The 17,045-nt window shown below is 39.7% G+C and overlaps 1 protein-coding gene across 1 annotated transcript in view; it reads left to right on the forward strand.

Moving 5' to 3' along the window:
• The window catches only part of cdh13 (cadherin 13, H-cadherin (heart)), a 1,114,907-nt gene that overhangs the window by 468,338 nt on the left and 629,524 nt on the right, over positions 1-17,045 (forward strand). The window contains exon 5 of the mRNA XM_059993490.1: positions 11,873-12,022. Within this exon, the coding sequence (XP_059849473.1) occupies positions 11,873-12,022 (150 nt within the window). The remainder of the gene's footprint in view (positions 1-11,872; positions 12,023-17,045) is intronic.

The raw sequence follows: 17,045 nt of genomic DNA on the forward strand, positions 1-17,045 counted from the left end.
TTTTTTATATTTATCTTATATGCATTATACTGCTGCTGCTAAGTTAACAAATAGCATGACATATGCCAGTGATATTTAACCTGATTCTGATAATATGATTGAAAGAACAGTAGAAGGAAATGGGAGAGTGAAGAAGGAGATTTACTTTGCTTCACATGGAGATTCACCTCATGTGAAATGAAGTAAATCTTCTTCTTAACACAGAGGAACTACTGTACGTCCAAAAAGGTTGAAAGGAAGCGGGGTCTAATCCTTGGTCCTGGGGATCTTTGTATTGGGGTAAAGTGTTTTTATTTGCCAAGGTTTCAGTTTGGAAGTTTGATGTCAATCGTGAACCAGTGTCAAGATAGCACCTTATAAAACAAAATATTCATTAAAGAAAAGCTTCCTTGCGTATATTAAAATCTGGTGTTGGCATCTGGCTTAAATCCAAGTTGAGAGATATTAATAATTAATACATTTATTTCGAAATGATTGCGTTTCTATTTCAAAAGAGCTGTTAGTGCATTTAATACACTCCATTAACATTTCCCTGCTTGATTTATTGTATAGACATTTGAACACATGGTAATTAAAAAATGTGCAAAGCATTTTAAACTCAATTGTATGTGTGTGTGTGAAATTGTGCTGATACTCTAGGGTCGTGTATTCTGAGACTCCTGCAATGCACAGTGCAGTGTAGGTTGGCCTTCGTCCTTTGAGCAATTTAATGAATGGTAATATGCTGGTTAAAATATCCAGTGAACTAGAGGTTTAAGCCAATGATCTTAGTTCAAATCCCACCAATGCAAGTGAAGAATTTAAATACAATCTTATTTGTAATTAAAACTGAAATTATAAAGCTGGTACCAGTTATGGCAACCATGAAATTGTTGTGGCTCATTAATGTCTTGTAGAAAAATAATTTTCTTTATCCCTTTCAAAAAGTAGCTCTGGTTCATGCTGATATCATTGACTTCAAGACAGTCTCTGCAAGCCACTCATTTCAATAAATGCAGACAGTTAGTAAATACTAGTCACTGGTGATACCTTTATCCCTTGAAAAAATAAGAAATTGACTCCTTCCACTCCCTCCGCTTTCTTATTCTGGCTTCTTCCCCTTCTTTTCCAGTCCTGATAAAGGGTCTCAGTCCAAAATTTCAACCCTACCTCTGATGTCGCCTGACCTGCTGAGTTCCTCCAGTGTTCTGTGTGCATTGGTAAAGGCAATTGGATGATAATTGGTGAGCTGACCGGAGCTGAGGGCTTGCATATTGATGTGATGTTATAGCAAATAATGAGGGCTACAGCAATTTTCTAAATGTGAATACCCACTTGATATGTTGGGGGTTAAAAGGCAAAAGGAAAAAAAAAGATATTCCAAAATGTATTAATTGAATTAGACATGTACATTGGAGGCCGAAGGAGTCTTGTGAGGAAAAAGCAGCAGAGTTAAATGACTTGGAGGCTAGGAATGAAGTTCCTTTGCAATTAACTGTTCCCTAGCCAGATAACCTTTGCTGTTTCACTCATAGCAGGACTAGTTGCAGGGGCAAGTCATGACCCATTTCAAATGGAGGACAGGTCCAACCAGTTTGAAGTGCTTGTTACTAATAGGACCAATGATTTATTTCATCCACTTTAACTCTTACAGAAATATTTCCTATTAAGAAAATAATAGATTCTAGAAAATGCACATCATAAAAAATGATTCAGTGAAAGAACTGTGCTAAAGAAGGCAAATGCAATGTTGGCATTTATTTCAAGTGGAATGGAAAATAAAAGCAAGGAGATGATGCAGAAGCTTTACAAGACACTAGTCAGGCCGCGCTTGGACTATTGTTGACAGTTTTGGGCCCCATAGCTCAGAAAGGATAGATTGTCACTGGAGAGAGTCTAGAAGAGGTTCATGGGGATGATTCTGGGAAGGAAAGTGTTAATATGTGAGGAGCGTTTGGCACCTGGGGGCCTGTACTCATGAATTTAGATGAGTACATGGGGATCTCATTGAAACCTGCCAAATGTTGAAAGAACTAGAGTGGGTTGGTGTGGAGAGGATGTTTCCTATGGTGGGGGTATCCAGGACCAGAGAGCACAGTCTCAAAATTGAGATGCTGAGGGCAACCCTTCAGAACAGAAGCAAGGAGGATTTTTTTTTAGTCAGAGAATAGTAAATCTGTGGAATGTTCTGCCACAGACTGTGGTGGAGGCCAGGTCTGTGCATATATTTAAGAAAGAATTTGATAATTTCATGATCAATCAGGACATCAAAGGATATGATGAGGAGGCAAGTGTATGGGGTTACATGGAATGCGAGATCAGCCATAATGGAATGGCAGAGCAGACTCGATAGGCTGAATGGCCTAGTTTTGCTCCTATACCTTATGGTCTGTAATACAGTAAAGTCAAGTATGTATATCGCTGAGAGAGTACATAAAGTGGCTACACTTTAACTGAACTTTGTTCAAAAACCTACTTCAGATGAAGATTAACAGAAAATGGCAGACCTAAGAAGTTATGGGAAGTTCATTGGAAAATCCATTTTGGATATAATCATTCCCTCACTGACATTTGACTTTCTACTCGAGCCTGCATATATGGGTTGTGATGGCTCTGATATTGGTGAGCTGGGGCTGAGAAGGGGAGATGGATGTGGAGAGGAGTGAAACCTACTCAAAGATACAGCCACAGCATTTGTTCCACATTCTCAGTTCCTGACTCCAGTTGATTTTTAGGTAGCTCATTCTCATTTTCTCTGGCGCACTTCTGTAACATATCAGAAGCCTTGTGTGACAGAGCAGAAATATTGTTTTGAGAGATAAAACAAGGCACTCATTTTACAACACTTTACACAATCCTGTGACAGCAACAAAGACTGTTACAAGATCCTCAAATTGATCCTGGAATGTGGGGACTTGGACAACTTCTTGAACTGGTATAAACCTGCAATGGGCTTAGAGGCTGTTCTGTCATTGCAGCCAAATTGCTTAACAGTGTTTTTATTTGGATCTGAGAATTTCCTCTCTTCATCGAGAAGAAAGATAAGCAAATAATTTATATTTCTAATAATAATAAAGTGTATCAAATTCAATATATTAAGCTAGCACTTTCTAACTACAAAATTTTATACGCAGTTAAAAATTTCATATACATTTCTGAGCCATGTACTTAAAAGAAGATATTAATCCATTTTATTTTAGATAGAATGTATGTCAGGGCATTTTCTGGAGTTGGCAAATATTTATTTCACCAGCAACCAATCTTCAGACATGAACGTGACCTGTAGATTGGATTTACAATGCAACCCTGAATTATAGTTTTCCTAGAGAGGTGCACTGGAGTTGATTGTAAACCAGGCAATGCTGATTATTATTTATTTTGGGTATCCAGAGTGTGGGTGTGAAGAAGGTTTGTGAAAAGTATATGTAATTCAAAGGAAGCATTGTAGGTACATTGTAACTATGGAATTGTCCTGCTTTTACCTTTGATCTTTGGCATATAAAATGTGATAGAAACATAGAAACATAGAAAACATACAACACAATACAAACCCTTCAGCCCACAAAGCCGTGCCAAACATGTCCCTACCTTAGAACTATCTAGGCTTTACCCACAGCCTTCCATCTTTCTAAGCTCCACATAGCCATCCAGAAGTCTCTTAAAAGACCCTATTGTTTCTGCCTCCACCACCGCCGCTGGCAGTCCATTCCACACACTCACCACTCTCTGCTTAAAAAAACTTACCCCTGACCTCCAAGCACTCTGTACCTACTTCCAAGCACCTTAAAACTATGCCCTTTCGTGCTAGCCAATTCAGTCCTGGGGAAAAGCCTCTGACTATCATGATCAATGCCTCTCATTATCTCATACACCTTTATCAAGTCACCTCTCATCCTCTGTCGCTCCAAGGAGAAAAGGCAGAATTCACTCAACCTATTCTCATAAGGCATGCTCTCCAATCCAGGCAACATCCTTGTAAATCTCCTCTGCACTCTTTCTATGGTTTCCACATCCTTCTTATAGTGAGGTGACCAGAACTGAGCACAGTACTCCAAGTGGGGTCTAACCAGGGTCCTATATAGCTGCAACATTACCTCTCGGTTCCCAAATTCAATCCCATGATTGATGAAGGCCAATGCACCATATGCCTTCTTAACCACAGAGTCAACCTGTGTAGCAACTTTGAATGTCCTGTGGACTCAAACCCCAAGATCCCTCTGATCCTTCACACTGCCAAGAGTCTTGCTATTAATGCTATATTCTGCATCATATTTAACCTACCAAAATGAACCACTTCACACTTAACTGGGTTGAACTCCATCTGCCACTTCTCAGCCCAGTTTTGCTTTCTATCAATGTCCTGCTCTAATCTCTGACAGCCCTCCACACTATCCACAACATACCCAGCCTATGTGTCATCAGCAAATTTACTAACCCAATCCTCCACTTCCTCATCCAGGTCATTTATTTAAAAAATTGTAATATTGGGTTGGGAGATCTCTTCCTCCAACAGTGTCTCATTTTGTTGAATAAATCACTCTGTATCCATCAGCTTCAGTGTCTCTCTGGTGACTTTGTTCACGTTACAGCAATACGCACCACTAAAAAACAATGGATCGATGAATGCAGTGGAAGCACGTTAGGCATTTGTACAGGTACTATATATTAATGTTAATCCCTGTTTTTACTGCACCACGTTCTTGAAATGTGAAGTCTTGTTTGTTTTTTTATATCCAGTTGTGTCTTGTTAGCTGCTTTATTTGCCACTCTGGTACATGATCTGCTATCCGTGTATGTAATCAAGAAATCAGCGTAGTAAAATAATTGGACATTGGCCAACTTTCTGTTTTTTTTGTTACACCAGCTTACAGGGTGTAGAAAATGTCCTTAGCTACTTAGTAGTATTATGAAATACCAGATGTGCTATAGTCAGTTATGGACTGTAATACAATTATTGAATTCAAATGATGTTTGCAAGCTAGTTGGGACCTAATACTGTCATGTTTTATGTCAACCGAATCATTTGATTATGCTGCAATACTGCCAATGCAACCATTTATTAGAATTGATTTAATGCAGTTTGGTTTGGACATACCTGTGTTTCAATATTCTTTCCTGATTCAGATATGAATTGAAATGCAGAAATGTTGCAAACTCTCAGTGAGTGGTTTGACAATAGTTTGTTTTGTTTTCTTTGTTGGTATAAAAAATGTTTCACAAGTGAATTCTATCATCCAGCATAATACCAAGAGAAGTGAGTACTCATCTCATTTATGACTTGGTACATACATAAGCTGCTTGTAAGTAAGCCTGTTCACTGACAAATAACTTCTATGCTGACGTGTTTCAAATTTACACATGCAAAATTTGTATAAGGAATGGTAACTGTTCTTCACATGATAGATTTCAGTCCTTGCCTGGAACATCAAGGAAAATAATGGCAGCTCCCCCAAGGTAAAGGGGAGGGAATACAGTATCAAAGAAAATCAAGCCCCACTCCTGTTTTAATCATGTGTTCACTTTATCTGCAATATAGCATTTAAGTTTATTTTGGATAAAGTTTCCCATTGATATGTTTTAATGTCCATAGACTGAAATGCATCAACCTTTTATCTTTGATTTCACCTGGAGATATTAAAAGCTTCAGATCTATTTTATTTTTACACAGCTTTGAAGAGATGGTTGCTTGTCCTGACACCTTAATTACTTGTCTCTGATACTGAATTAACATCAAATTATGCTTCTTTCGATTTTATGTTTATGGTTTTAAAGATTTAAATATCACTATGAACAAAATATTTGGAAAATAACAACTTGCATAGAGATGTCATTTTTAGCCACCTATCCTTTGTAAGCCTGTAAGTGCTGGAAAATTAGATCCGTTATGTTCCAATTTTGGCATGAGGGTTCTACCTTGTTCTTGTAGGGGAACAGACAATGAGTCTTTCATATCCGTTTTACCTTTCAGTTGGATCATGACTAAGCAATTTCTTAATATTGACAGTACTTATAACCATATAACAATTACAGCATGGAAACAGGCCATCTCAGCCCTTCTAGTCCATGCCAAACTTGTATATATAGTTGCAGATCTGATTGCAGCAAAATTGTAGAGGGGTAAAGCCATCAAGGGTATTTGTATTGGTTTGCACCTGAATATGGGGGATCAGAAGATAGTGCAGGGGAAAAATATTCAGAGGTGTTTTCGAATTCAAAAATTTCTGACTTTGCAATGCTTAATGTTTGAAAGGGAACAAGAACGTTTTGCTGAAACACCAAATACAGCGAAGAATAAAATTGAGCTCCAGACTAGGATAACTTTGAGCGAGAGTGATTCAATGTTGTTGGAGAGAGAGACAGAGTGGGAAGGATCAAAGGCAGCCATGTGCTGATTTTAAAACTGTGTTAATCATATGATTAGAAAAGTATACATTGTTGTGCTGATTATAGTATTTCATGTTTAGACTGTCTTTCATGCCAGCTCTGTCCAACCTAGGCAGCACTAGAAGATTCACCACTAACTGGGAATGTTCACCTGCTGTTAAATCATTCACCCATTAATCCTAAACATATTTGAACATAGAACATTAAATTTAGAACATAGAACAATACAGCACAGTACAGGCCCTTCGGCCCACATTGTTGTGCCGAACTTTTAACCTACTTCAAGCTCAATCTAACCCTTCCCTCCCACACATTTATGCATCAAGGAGCTTCTTAAATGCCCTTAGTGCAGGGGTCGGCAACCCGCGGCTCTTTCATATCTGTGCTGCGGCTCCCCATGGTTTGTTAGTTTTTGAAATGTAATTCAAAATTTGAAGATTATGGTGATCTTGTACAATCTAAATAAAAAGTTGTGGCGACCCCATTTCCTGGCACATCTGAACTGGCTCACAATTAGCCACCGTTCCGGCTAAGGGAGATAGCCTACGGGGGTTTGTGAGTACGTGTCTTTTGGAGCATCTGCGCCCACGGGGGGGGGGGGGGCGGGTTGAGGGAGGCTTTAAAGCAAGGCTGTTTCGTTCGAATAAAGTTATCTTTGACTGCAGTGTCGTTATTTTAGCGCTGCGTGTAGCACACCGCCACAACGTGTAGCACACCGCCACAAAGTGTTTTTTATCGCTATTAATATACGTCACCACTGCCAATCCCTGACACCCGCCAGTGCGTGATTTCTTTTAATTTTTCGATCGAAGGTAGGCTAACTATGGAGTAACCTTCAACCTAACGTCTTTTTTTCGGAGTTCAAAATGTTTTTGTTGCATGCAGAAATGTAATTTCGTTTTCTCTGCAGGAGTTCATCAATTTCATAAATGCAACACATTATAGTTTGTTTATACATAGCATAAAGGCAAAAAAAAACTGTTGTATGCAGTATTATTTCATTTTAAATGTCAAACGGGTTTTGTGGCTCCCAGTGTTTTCTCTTCTGTGGGAAATGGGTCCATATGGCTCTTTCAGTGGTAATGGTTGCCGACCCCTGCCTTAGTGTATTTGCCTCTGCCACCAACCTGAGCAGGCTGTTCCATGCCTTGACTCTGTGTGTAAAGAACTTGCCTCTCCTTCTGCCTGACTCCAATACTTTCTTCCAATTACCTTAAATCTGTGCCCATTTATATTAGTAATTTCTGCCCTGGAAATAGGGTCTCTGGCCGTCCACTCTATGTATGTCTCTTATCATCTTGTACACCTCAATCAAATCACCTCTCATCCTCCTTCACTCCTACCTTGCTCAACTCATTTTCATAAAACATGCCTTTGAGTCCGGGGAGATCCTTGTAAATCTGCTCTGCACCCTGTCTAAAACTTCCATATCCTTCCTGTAATGAGTGGACTGGAAGTGAACTCTGTACTCTAAGTGCAGTCTAACCAGGATTTTTTTGAGCTACTACATTGTCTCACAGCTATTGAACTCAATCCCGTGACTAATAAAGGCCAACACTTCATCTGGCACCTTAAAAACACGATGTGGACTCCACAATCCCTCTGTTCCTCAACACAGCTATGAATCATGACATTGATCCTGTATTCTGCCTTCAGACACAACCTTCTAAAATTAATTTGGGTTGGTTTGGAGATTTGTGAGATAGTTTAGCTAGATTAAGTAGAGACAGAGACGTGAAATAATATGTAACGTGGAAGACACAGTTCAAGGATGTTTAGCACCTGAAAGTAATTTGTTTTGGGACAGAATATTTTTCCTATCTTTGTGAAGAAATGTGCTCCCTCTTAGTGGCTGGCCGCTGCCAATTAAAACAGTGAGCAGATGACAAGTGATGGTGACAGACACTATATTTCACTGCCTACTAGTTAGACCTCTTGTGCGCTCTCCACATGCGGTGCTGCAATATAAATGAGCTTGATGTGGCTAATGTTGCTATGCAACTAATATTTCACAACAGTCATCTTTTGTATTGATAGCCAGCTTCACCAAATAAAAACGTTGCATCAAATTGTGAATAGGATCAGCAAGAGAGAGAGAGGAGCAAAAAAAAAACAAGAAAATCATGAACAAAACTAGAGTGATTCTGAGCAACATGCTGGAAGGATGTAATGGTTTACTTGAGAGCTATGATGATGATCGAATGGCTCTTAGGAAATTCATGCCATGTGTTCTCCACTCTGAGCCCAGTACCCAGGCAATCAATGAGCATTAAGTTATGCTAATTAGTCAACTAATAGCAACAATTATATTGCAGATGAATTGATTTTCCTGTGGGATCAAGCATCATACACTCGACTCTGTGTGCTGAACAGACACATGTTTAGTGGGACTTGGAACACATAACTTTTAGGCAGCATTATGAATAAGGCGAAGCAATGCTTCTCTACTGCCCGTTATGCACCTGCCCTTTAGGGCAGCAATGAAGGTCCTCCAACTGTGGCGGTGTTCAGGGCTTCCTTCATTGTGTCAGTAGTTTGGTTTTCACTACTGTCAGTCACGCAAGTCCCGGGTGAAGTCGCAGGAATACCATCATACTCCGACGTAGAAGGATTCTTCATTGCTGTTTCCATAACGTTTTTGTTTTACCAGTCAGGGCTACTAGACCTCAGGTGAGCCTCTGAGTCTGAAGGACTGGCGGACTATTGTTCATCCTGCCTTTCACCCTTTGACCTGTTTGGCATGGGTGACCCTACCAAGACCCAAAGTAGAAAGCCCTGAATCCAGCCCGTAGAGCTCTCCGGGTCATTGAGGTATGCAAGCCAGCAAGCCACACAGCAAATTTGTGGTCCTTTCGGAGGGAAACAATGCTTACCAATTAATTAAAGATTAAGCACTTGACATCCAAGGGATAAGGACATATGGTTTTGAAATAACATTGGTAATGATACAAAAACGATCAGTATTGTTGTACAAAGGTATAAATAACTTCTTCCATTATATATGTACATGCATCCAGAAGATGCTGCCAGTGATCTATGCTACTCCACAGGATGCAATATTCTTCTTAAACTCAGCCAACATAGAATCAAAGCTGTGTACTCTTACTGTTAAAGGAGAAAGCCACAGCAGTGTGTCTGCTAAACCTTTATGAGCAGCCTTCTTTGTATTCAATGGTGACTGACATCTCTACTGTATATAGTAAAATCTGGGCCAATATGTTTTTCATAATCAATCACTGTCTTCATTGAACTGTTGGCTGAAATTCTTCCTTCCATTTTGCTCAGACTGCTGCATCAATGAGTCTTTGTCGTACAAACTGTTTCATGAAGAAGCTGGTCAAAACAAACATCCTGAACCACAAGATTGTTGTAAAAATCTATCATACAGATTCTTTTCATTCCACATTAGACATGATAGCATTACCATACACACTTCGCAACACATGAAATTCATGAATAGGAGAGCTGCTTAAGCATTCGTCTGTGTGATCTCTTTAGTTTCGGGCTTCATTTTAACACCCTGAAAGAAGTCTTTGAGATCAGATGATCTTGGGCAATTAGACAGCTTTATGTAACAGTGAATGATTATGTTCCAAAGTTTACAAACTTTACAGAATACATCACAATGTTGACCAGGGATTCAATATAATATATTGGGATTGATTTAACATTAATATTAACTTACCAATAGGGTGTCAAATAGCTTGACAATTACCTTGTACATTTAGGGCCAACATAATAGATACGTCTTGTCCCTAATAAAGTTGCCACTAAGTGTATGTTTGTGGTCTTCTGCTGCTGTAGCCCATCCACTTCAAAGTTCAACATGTTGTGCATTCAGAGATGCTCTTCTGCACTCCACTGTTGTAATGCATGGTTACTTGAGTTTCTGTCACCTTCCTCTTAGATTGAAGCAGTCTGACCATTCTCCTTTGATCTCTCTCAGTAACAAGGCATTTTTGTCCACAGAACTGCCACTCAATGGATGTTTTTTTTTTAAATTTGTTTTTCACATCATTCTCTGTAAACTCTAGAGGCTGTTGTCTACAAAAACCACAGGAGATCAGCATTTTCCCAAGATATTCAAACAGTCCTGGTCTGGCATGAACAATTATTCCAAGGTCAAAGTCACTTAGGTCACATTTCTGAAGTTTGGTCTGAACAGCAACAGAACCTCTTGACCATGTCTGCATGCTTTTATGCATTGAGTTGCTGCCTCATGATTGTCTGATAAGATATTTTTATTAAAGAGCAGGTGTACCTAATAAAGTGGCCATTGATTGTAGATTCTTGTTTTGCAAGTTAAATGATGAAACATGGCAATTAGTGCATTGATTTACTAAAAGAACCTTCTATGACTTGTACGATTCTGCCAATAAAATGTTGTGGAATATTCATGGAACTGTGAAGGAGGTGCCAACTGCAGTGTGATTAAAAAGTGCCAAATGAGGTGATGGTATGACTGTATCATATAATGTCATTCTTAGTTTGAATCTAGTAATAATCAAAGGTAAAATGTTTACTGAGGCACCAATCCCAGTCCATTTCAAGATTCCAGAGAGATAGCAAGTGCTGCCATTCCAATAATGCAGAATGAAATAACCACCTGTAGTGCAGAGCAGGCAATTTATAGGATGACACATTTTTTATAAGCCTAATCCCTTTAAATGCAGTGCTACAGAAAAGAAGTTGATTTGTTTGATAATGTTTAAATTTGTTGAAAATAATACACTTAAAACTCATTTAAAATGATTTCATTTTGCAATCCTAATAAATCCAGTAAACTAAATAGATATTAGAAAGAGCACAATTTATTCTGACCAAAATTGTGGCTCTGAGTACACTTGTTATAATTATTCTGCCATAGTAAACAAAAGCAAGGTCAATGTATTTTAATCACTGAGTGCAGGCAATTGGAATACTACTGTAGGAAAGAAAATAATTTAGATTGCCCTTTGACTTCAGCACTGATTTATTGTCATATGGAATAATTAAGAATTCCACAATTGCACTGATGTCCTGCTTCACAGAGAGGGCTATCACTTGCTGCATTTCCAGATTCACAGACAATTAAGAGGCTGAGGTACTGGTCAGTGGTTTTGTTTACTACTGTCAATTCTCAGAGCTAATGAGGGAGTTGACTACACTGGGCACTGATATTCTCACATATGTTTCACACTTTTTAATCAAGATAGATTTCACTAACCTTTACCCCTTTCCCGCAACTCTAGTTTGTATTGCAGTTACTTCTGTCCCTGCATTTATCAGCTATGCCAGGATTAAGCTATTTTAAACGTCTTGGGAAATGGGATGAAGTTTGCCATACCACTTGTTCAGATTTCAGAAAGTGGTAGTGATGGCAGATTGGCAGATATATGCACTCATTTTGTCTATAGCTATATTTTAATTCTGTGATTCAGAATGAGATTTTACAATTCATAATTATAATTTTTCATACAAAATTGGGTCTTTTTGCGTTATGATTAATATGTATTTTGGTATATTTCAGGTAATAACCGACAAGAAAGATAATGTCAAGTTTCAACTTCACGGGAAGGGTGTGGATGAAGAACCAAAGGGCATTTTCAAAATCAATGATCAGTCTGGACAAATCATTGTCACCCGGACATTGGATCGTGAGACTATGGATATGTATATTGTAAGTATTTGCATACAGTTTAGATCTTCCTTGACCTGAACCTCTGTAACCAGAATTTATTAATGCACACAATATGAATGCTCATACATTGGAAAGATTCAGTAAATATCAATTAAGTTGTTTGTATCTACTTTATTTTCTTGCATCAACACTGCAGATCTCTAAGTGGAGCTGTCCATCCAATTAAATACTTACTGCCCATTATGCTGCTGGGATTTAGGGCAGCAATGAAAGTCCTCCATCCTTGATGGTATTCATGGCTTCCCTCATCATGTCAGTAGCTTCCTCTTGGTTTGTAACTCCTGTGAGTCATGCAAGTCCTGGGTGAAGACTCAGGAATACCATTGCACTCATGTAGAAGTATTCTTCATTGCTGTTTCCATAACAACTTTGCTTTACCAGTCAGGGTTGTTAATTCCGAGCTGAACTCCTGAACCTGAAGGATAGGTGGATCACTCTTAGTCTGGCCTCTACCTTTGATCTGTTTGGCATGAGTGACGCTACCAAGAACCAAAGCATAAAGCTCTGATTCCAGCCAGCATAGCTCTACAAGTCATTGAGCAATGCAAACCTTCAAATCAGGGCAAGGTTGTGGTCCTCTAGGAGATCAGCAAATTGGCTGTAGTAGAAATGTACCTCTGTATAGGCAGCTACATTTGTGCACCAACATTGTACATTCAGGTTAACTTTAACCCTACATTTCTGGCAGGAAAAGAATGGATGTGTGCTTATGATGATAGAGAAAGGAATTTGCTCTCCAATCTTTCATCCATTAAGGCTGTCTAGGTTTGAACTTGAACCCAAGAGTAAGAGAAATGTGCTCAAATGCCGTAAATGACCTGGAGAGACTTTGAAAAGCAACAAATTTAAACTTGTGTTTCCAGCAAAATTCTTTTGAGTTGATTAATATGCAATTACTCCTGCTCATTTTAAACAGCACAGTACTGTTGTGTTAAAATTGCCAAGGGATTCATAGTAAGCAGAATCATAACAAAAATTCTGAAATGATAATTATTCTGATTCCTCCTTGTTGCTGACCATGTTAGATGATTTCTAGTTGTGATCTGACCTTGAGCATTCAGGAATGCAGAAAATTACATGACATTTCGAAATGAAGGATATTGCAAGGAGCAGGATCTAATGATACCATTTGGCATTTAGTGGAGAATTCAATCAACATTTCAGTAACCTGTACAGGGGCAGATTTTACAGTCTTGGATAATCTTAATATCCATGGGTATAATATCCTGCGAGCACGATGGCCAGGTTTCAAATGTGTGCCCGTGACAGGTGCCAAAGAGCATGTGTTCATAAAGTCTATCCTACAGTGCATTCACCACAGGGGTTACTTTCCTTGTGTGAGCAGAACTAATAAAGTCCAGGAACTTTGCCAGCACTCATTAGCACAAAAGTCTGCTTTAAAATATACAATTTGCATTTTAATTCCAGTTCCCTGATTTTTCTCTTCAAAGCAGCAAGAACAGATGCATTATCTATGATTATGAAAATGATTCCCACCCCAAGGTTTTGATGAGATATTTTTGAGATATTGGAATGCCTTTTGTCCTTCACACTTTATTGTAAACACAAAATGCTCATATTGTTGGTATAATTTTGTTTCAGCGTTGGCTTAAAAATACATTGTCAGACTTTTTGCAAAAATTGCTTAACTTGTGACAGATTACAAGTGCCAGCGTAGCAGCTAAATGACCAGAGTAATTAGAAGGTACAGTGATAGACGTCACAATGGGAAACCAGCTCAAACAAACAGTGATTGTTACTGCACTGTGAACTGAGGCACAATTTCAATCTAGTTGTAAAGTTGTTGCCTTTATGCTCTCTCCAGTCCTGTATATAAGAGAACTGTTATTATCTCCAGTATGTTACCACACTTTCACGTAAGCATTATTACTTTTGTCCATCATTTTACTATCAAACCATTTGTTCAAATGCTGTTTCAATATAGATCACAAGGTCTCAATGCTGTAACCTGTTAGAGTGGAAATGATTGAGTAATCAATCCTGGTGACCACTCTAACTCAAAGGGAATTAGATGTTTGCATAATTTGTTGCAGTTTTTCTCTACCCATTGGAGAAGTTACATTGAAAATCCTGTGAAACGTCATCATTTTTTGAGCTTCAAAAGGATGTTATTTCCTGATTTTGATTTTGTTTGTTTTCAATGGACTGATTGTCTGTGATTTGTTTCCACTGTCTCACCTCCAACTTGCTGGCTGATGTAAAGCCGTCAACATTGTGGCTTAAAATTCCATTGTTCTGTTTACTTGCATTTCAAAATAACTTGTTTGGCAGGTGCAGTGCCAAATGAAAAATCAGAGTAGAGTTAATCAGCCTTTCTGCAGTATCTTTCATTAAATTGTCAGTAGACGAGTCTTGGAGACTAGGAAACCAATTTCAAGTGAAATGCAAAGACATGAGGGATGGTGAAGAGTGAAAGTTTTTTTTCCCCAGGTGATCTGGAACCACTGTCTCCTCTAATCTGTGTGGGTCTATGGCCACACAGTAACTGAAATGCTCCCGTGCACATAGTCATTGTTGCCACGCAGCTGGAATTTTCTTTTAAATAATGTTAGCATAATTTAGAAATCTATGTTAGTATGATTGTGAGATACCCTGTTGTTAATTTTGTGAATGAATATAATCCATAAATTTTCTAAATAATAGATGTACCACAACCTTTACCTTGAAACATTTTAGAGCTTCAATGTATTTACATTGTCAGTGTTTCAAATCACAACACTGTCAAAAATTGTAACAATAATCACAGAATGGAAGTCAGTTGCTCATTGTTAAAAAACCAACGACCCACTGAACATAAATGCCAAGTATACTGCAGATGCTGTGGTGTATACAAATCCTTATACATTTCAATTCCCCATCAAGAGGGCCTCAAAGCCCTCCGCTACTTTCTTGACAATAGAACTCACCAGTACCCCAACTCCACCACACTCCACCGGTTGGCGGAACTGGTACTCACACTTAATATCTTCTCTTTAGGCTCTTCTGACTTCCTTCAGACCAAAGGTGCAGCTATGGGCACATGCATGGACCCCAGCTATGCCTGCCTCTTCATGGGTTATGTGGAACAGTCTATGCTCCAAATTTATTCTGGTACTGCTCCCCAACTTTTCCTTTGCTACATTGACAACTACATTGGTGCTGCTTCCTGCACCCATGCTGAGCTCGTCAATTTCATCGACTTTGCCTCTTAACTTTCACCCAGCCCTCAAATTCACTTGGTCCACCTCGGGCACTTCTCTCCCCTTGGAGACAGACTGTCCACTGACATCTTCTATATACCCACTGACTCCCATAACTACCTTGATTATACCTCTTCCCACCCTGCCAAATGTAAAAATGCTATTCCCTATTCCTAGTTCCTCTGTCTCCACCCCATCTGTTTCCAGGATGAGGCTTTCTATTCCAGGACATCCCAAATGTCTTCTTTCTTTAAGAATTGTAGTTTCCCTTCTGCCATCATCAACAATGTCCTTACTCACAGCTCCTCCATTTCCCGCACTTCGGCCCTCACCCCATCCTCCCGTAACCACAACAGGGACCGTGTTCGCCTTGTCCTCACCTACCACCCCACCAGCCTCTGGATCCAGCATATTATCCTCCGCAACTTCCTCCACCTTCAACAGGACTCCACCATTAAGAACATCTTTCTCTCTCTACCCCTCTCTGCTTTTCGCAGGGATCATTCCCTCCGTGACTGCCTGGTCCACACGTCCCTCCCCACAGATCTCCCACCTACTACTTATCCCTGCAAGTGTAAGTGCTACACCTGTCCCTACACCTCCTCTCTTACCACCATTCAGGGCCCCAAACAGTCCTTCCAGGTGAGGCAACACTTCACTTGTGAGTCTGTTGGGGTAATCTATTGCATCCGCTGCTCCCAGTGTGGCCTTCTCTACATTGATGAGACCCAACGCAGATTGGGGGACTGCTTTGTCGAGCACTTCTGCTCCGTCCGCCACAACAGACAGGATCTCCCGGCTGCCACCCACTTCAACTCTGCTTCACATTCCCATTTGGATATGTTCATACATGGTCTCCTCTACTGCCATGATGAAGCCAAACTCAGGCTGGAGGAGCAACATCTCATATACCGTCTGGGTAGCCTCCAGACCGTTGGTATGAACATCAAATTCTCCAACTTTGGGTAATTCCCTCCGTCTCCCGTCCCCCATCCCACTTTCACTCTGCCTCCTCTTCTAGCTGCCTATCAACTCTCTCATGATTCTGCCTTCTTCTACTACCCATAGTGCTTTCCCCTTAGATTCCTTCTTCACCTCTCCCGCCTATCCCCTCCTTGCTTCCCCTCCCCCACCCTTTGATCTTTCCTCTGATTGGTTTTCCACCCTCCTCTCACCTTCTTTATGGGGTCCCTGCTCCCTCCTTCTTCATTCCTGACGTAGGGTCTCGGCCCAAAACGTTGACTGCTCATTTCAACGGATGCTGCCCGACCTGCTGAGTTCATCCAGCTTGTTTGTATGTGTTGAACATAAATGCTGTCTGGTCAAAATATTTTAATTTTGTGATTGTGCCTGTCAGTAGTTTTGACTGCCTGACATGGTTTACTTGTTGTGAGCTTTGGTGTGTGTTTGTTTGATGTGCATTTTGCAAAAATGAAACATTAAAAGCACTGTGTAGTTTTCAGGCCATCTAAAAATTTCCTGATCAGAGCAATGGTTGGCCTGCATAGCTTCTAAATTAAATAAATAAAATTAGATAGAATGTTGTCTGGAACTCACTGTAAGAGGGATGAATTCCGGATTTTTTTCAAAAGGAAATTGGGCAAGTACTTAATGGAAGGTAGTGTACAGGGCCACCGGTGAAAGTAAACGGGTGATGTGACAGAATAGATTGTTTTAGGAGTCAGCATTGGCACAATGAACTGAATGTTAATTTTCTGTAGCACGTTGACACTTACGGTGAGAAGGTATAGGAGCATTATGTCCCACACCACCAGGTTCGAGAGCAGTTATTACTTTACAGT

The sequence above is a fragment of the Hypanus sabinus genome, chromosome 17 (assembly GCF_030144855.1).
Source record: "Hypanus sabinus isolate sHypSab1 chromosome 17, sHypSab1.hap1, whole genome shotgun sequence".
Classification (NCBI taxonomy): Eukaryota; Metazoa; Chordata; class Chondrichthyes; order Myliobatiformes; family Dasyatidae; genus Hypanus; species Hypanus sabinus.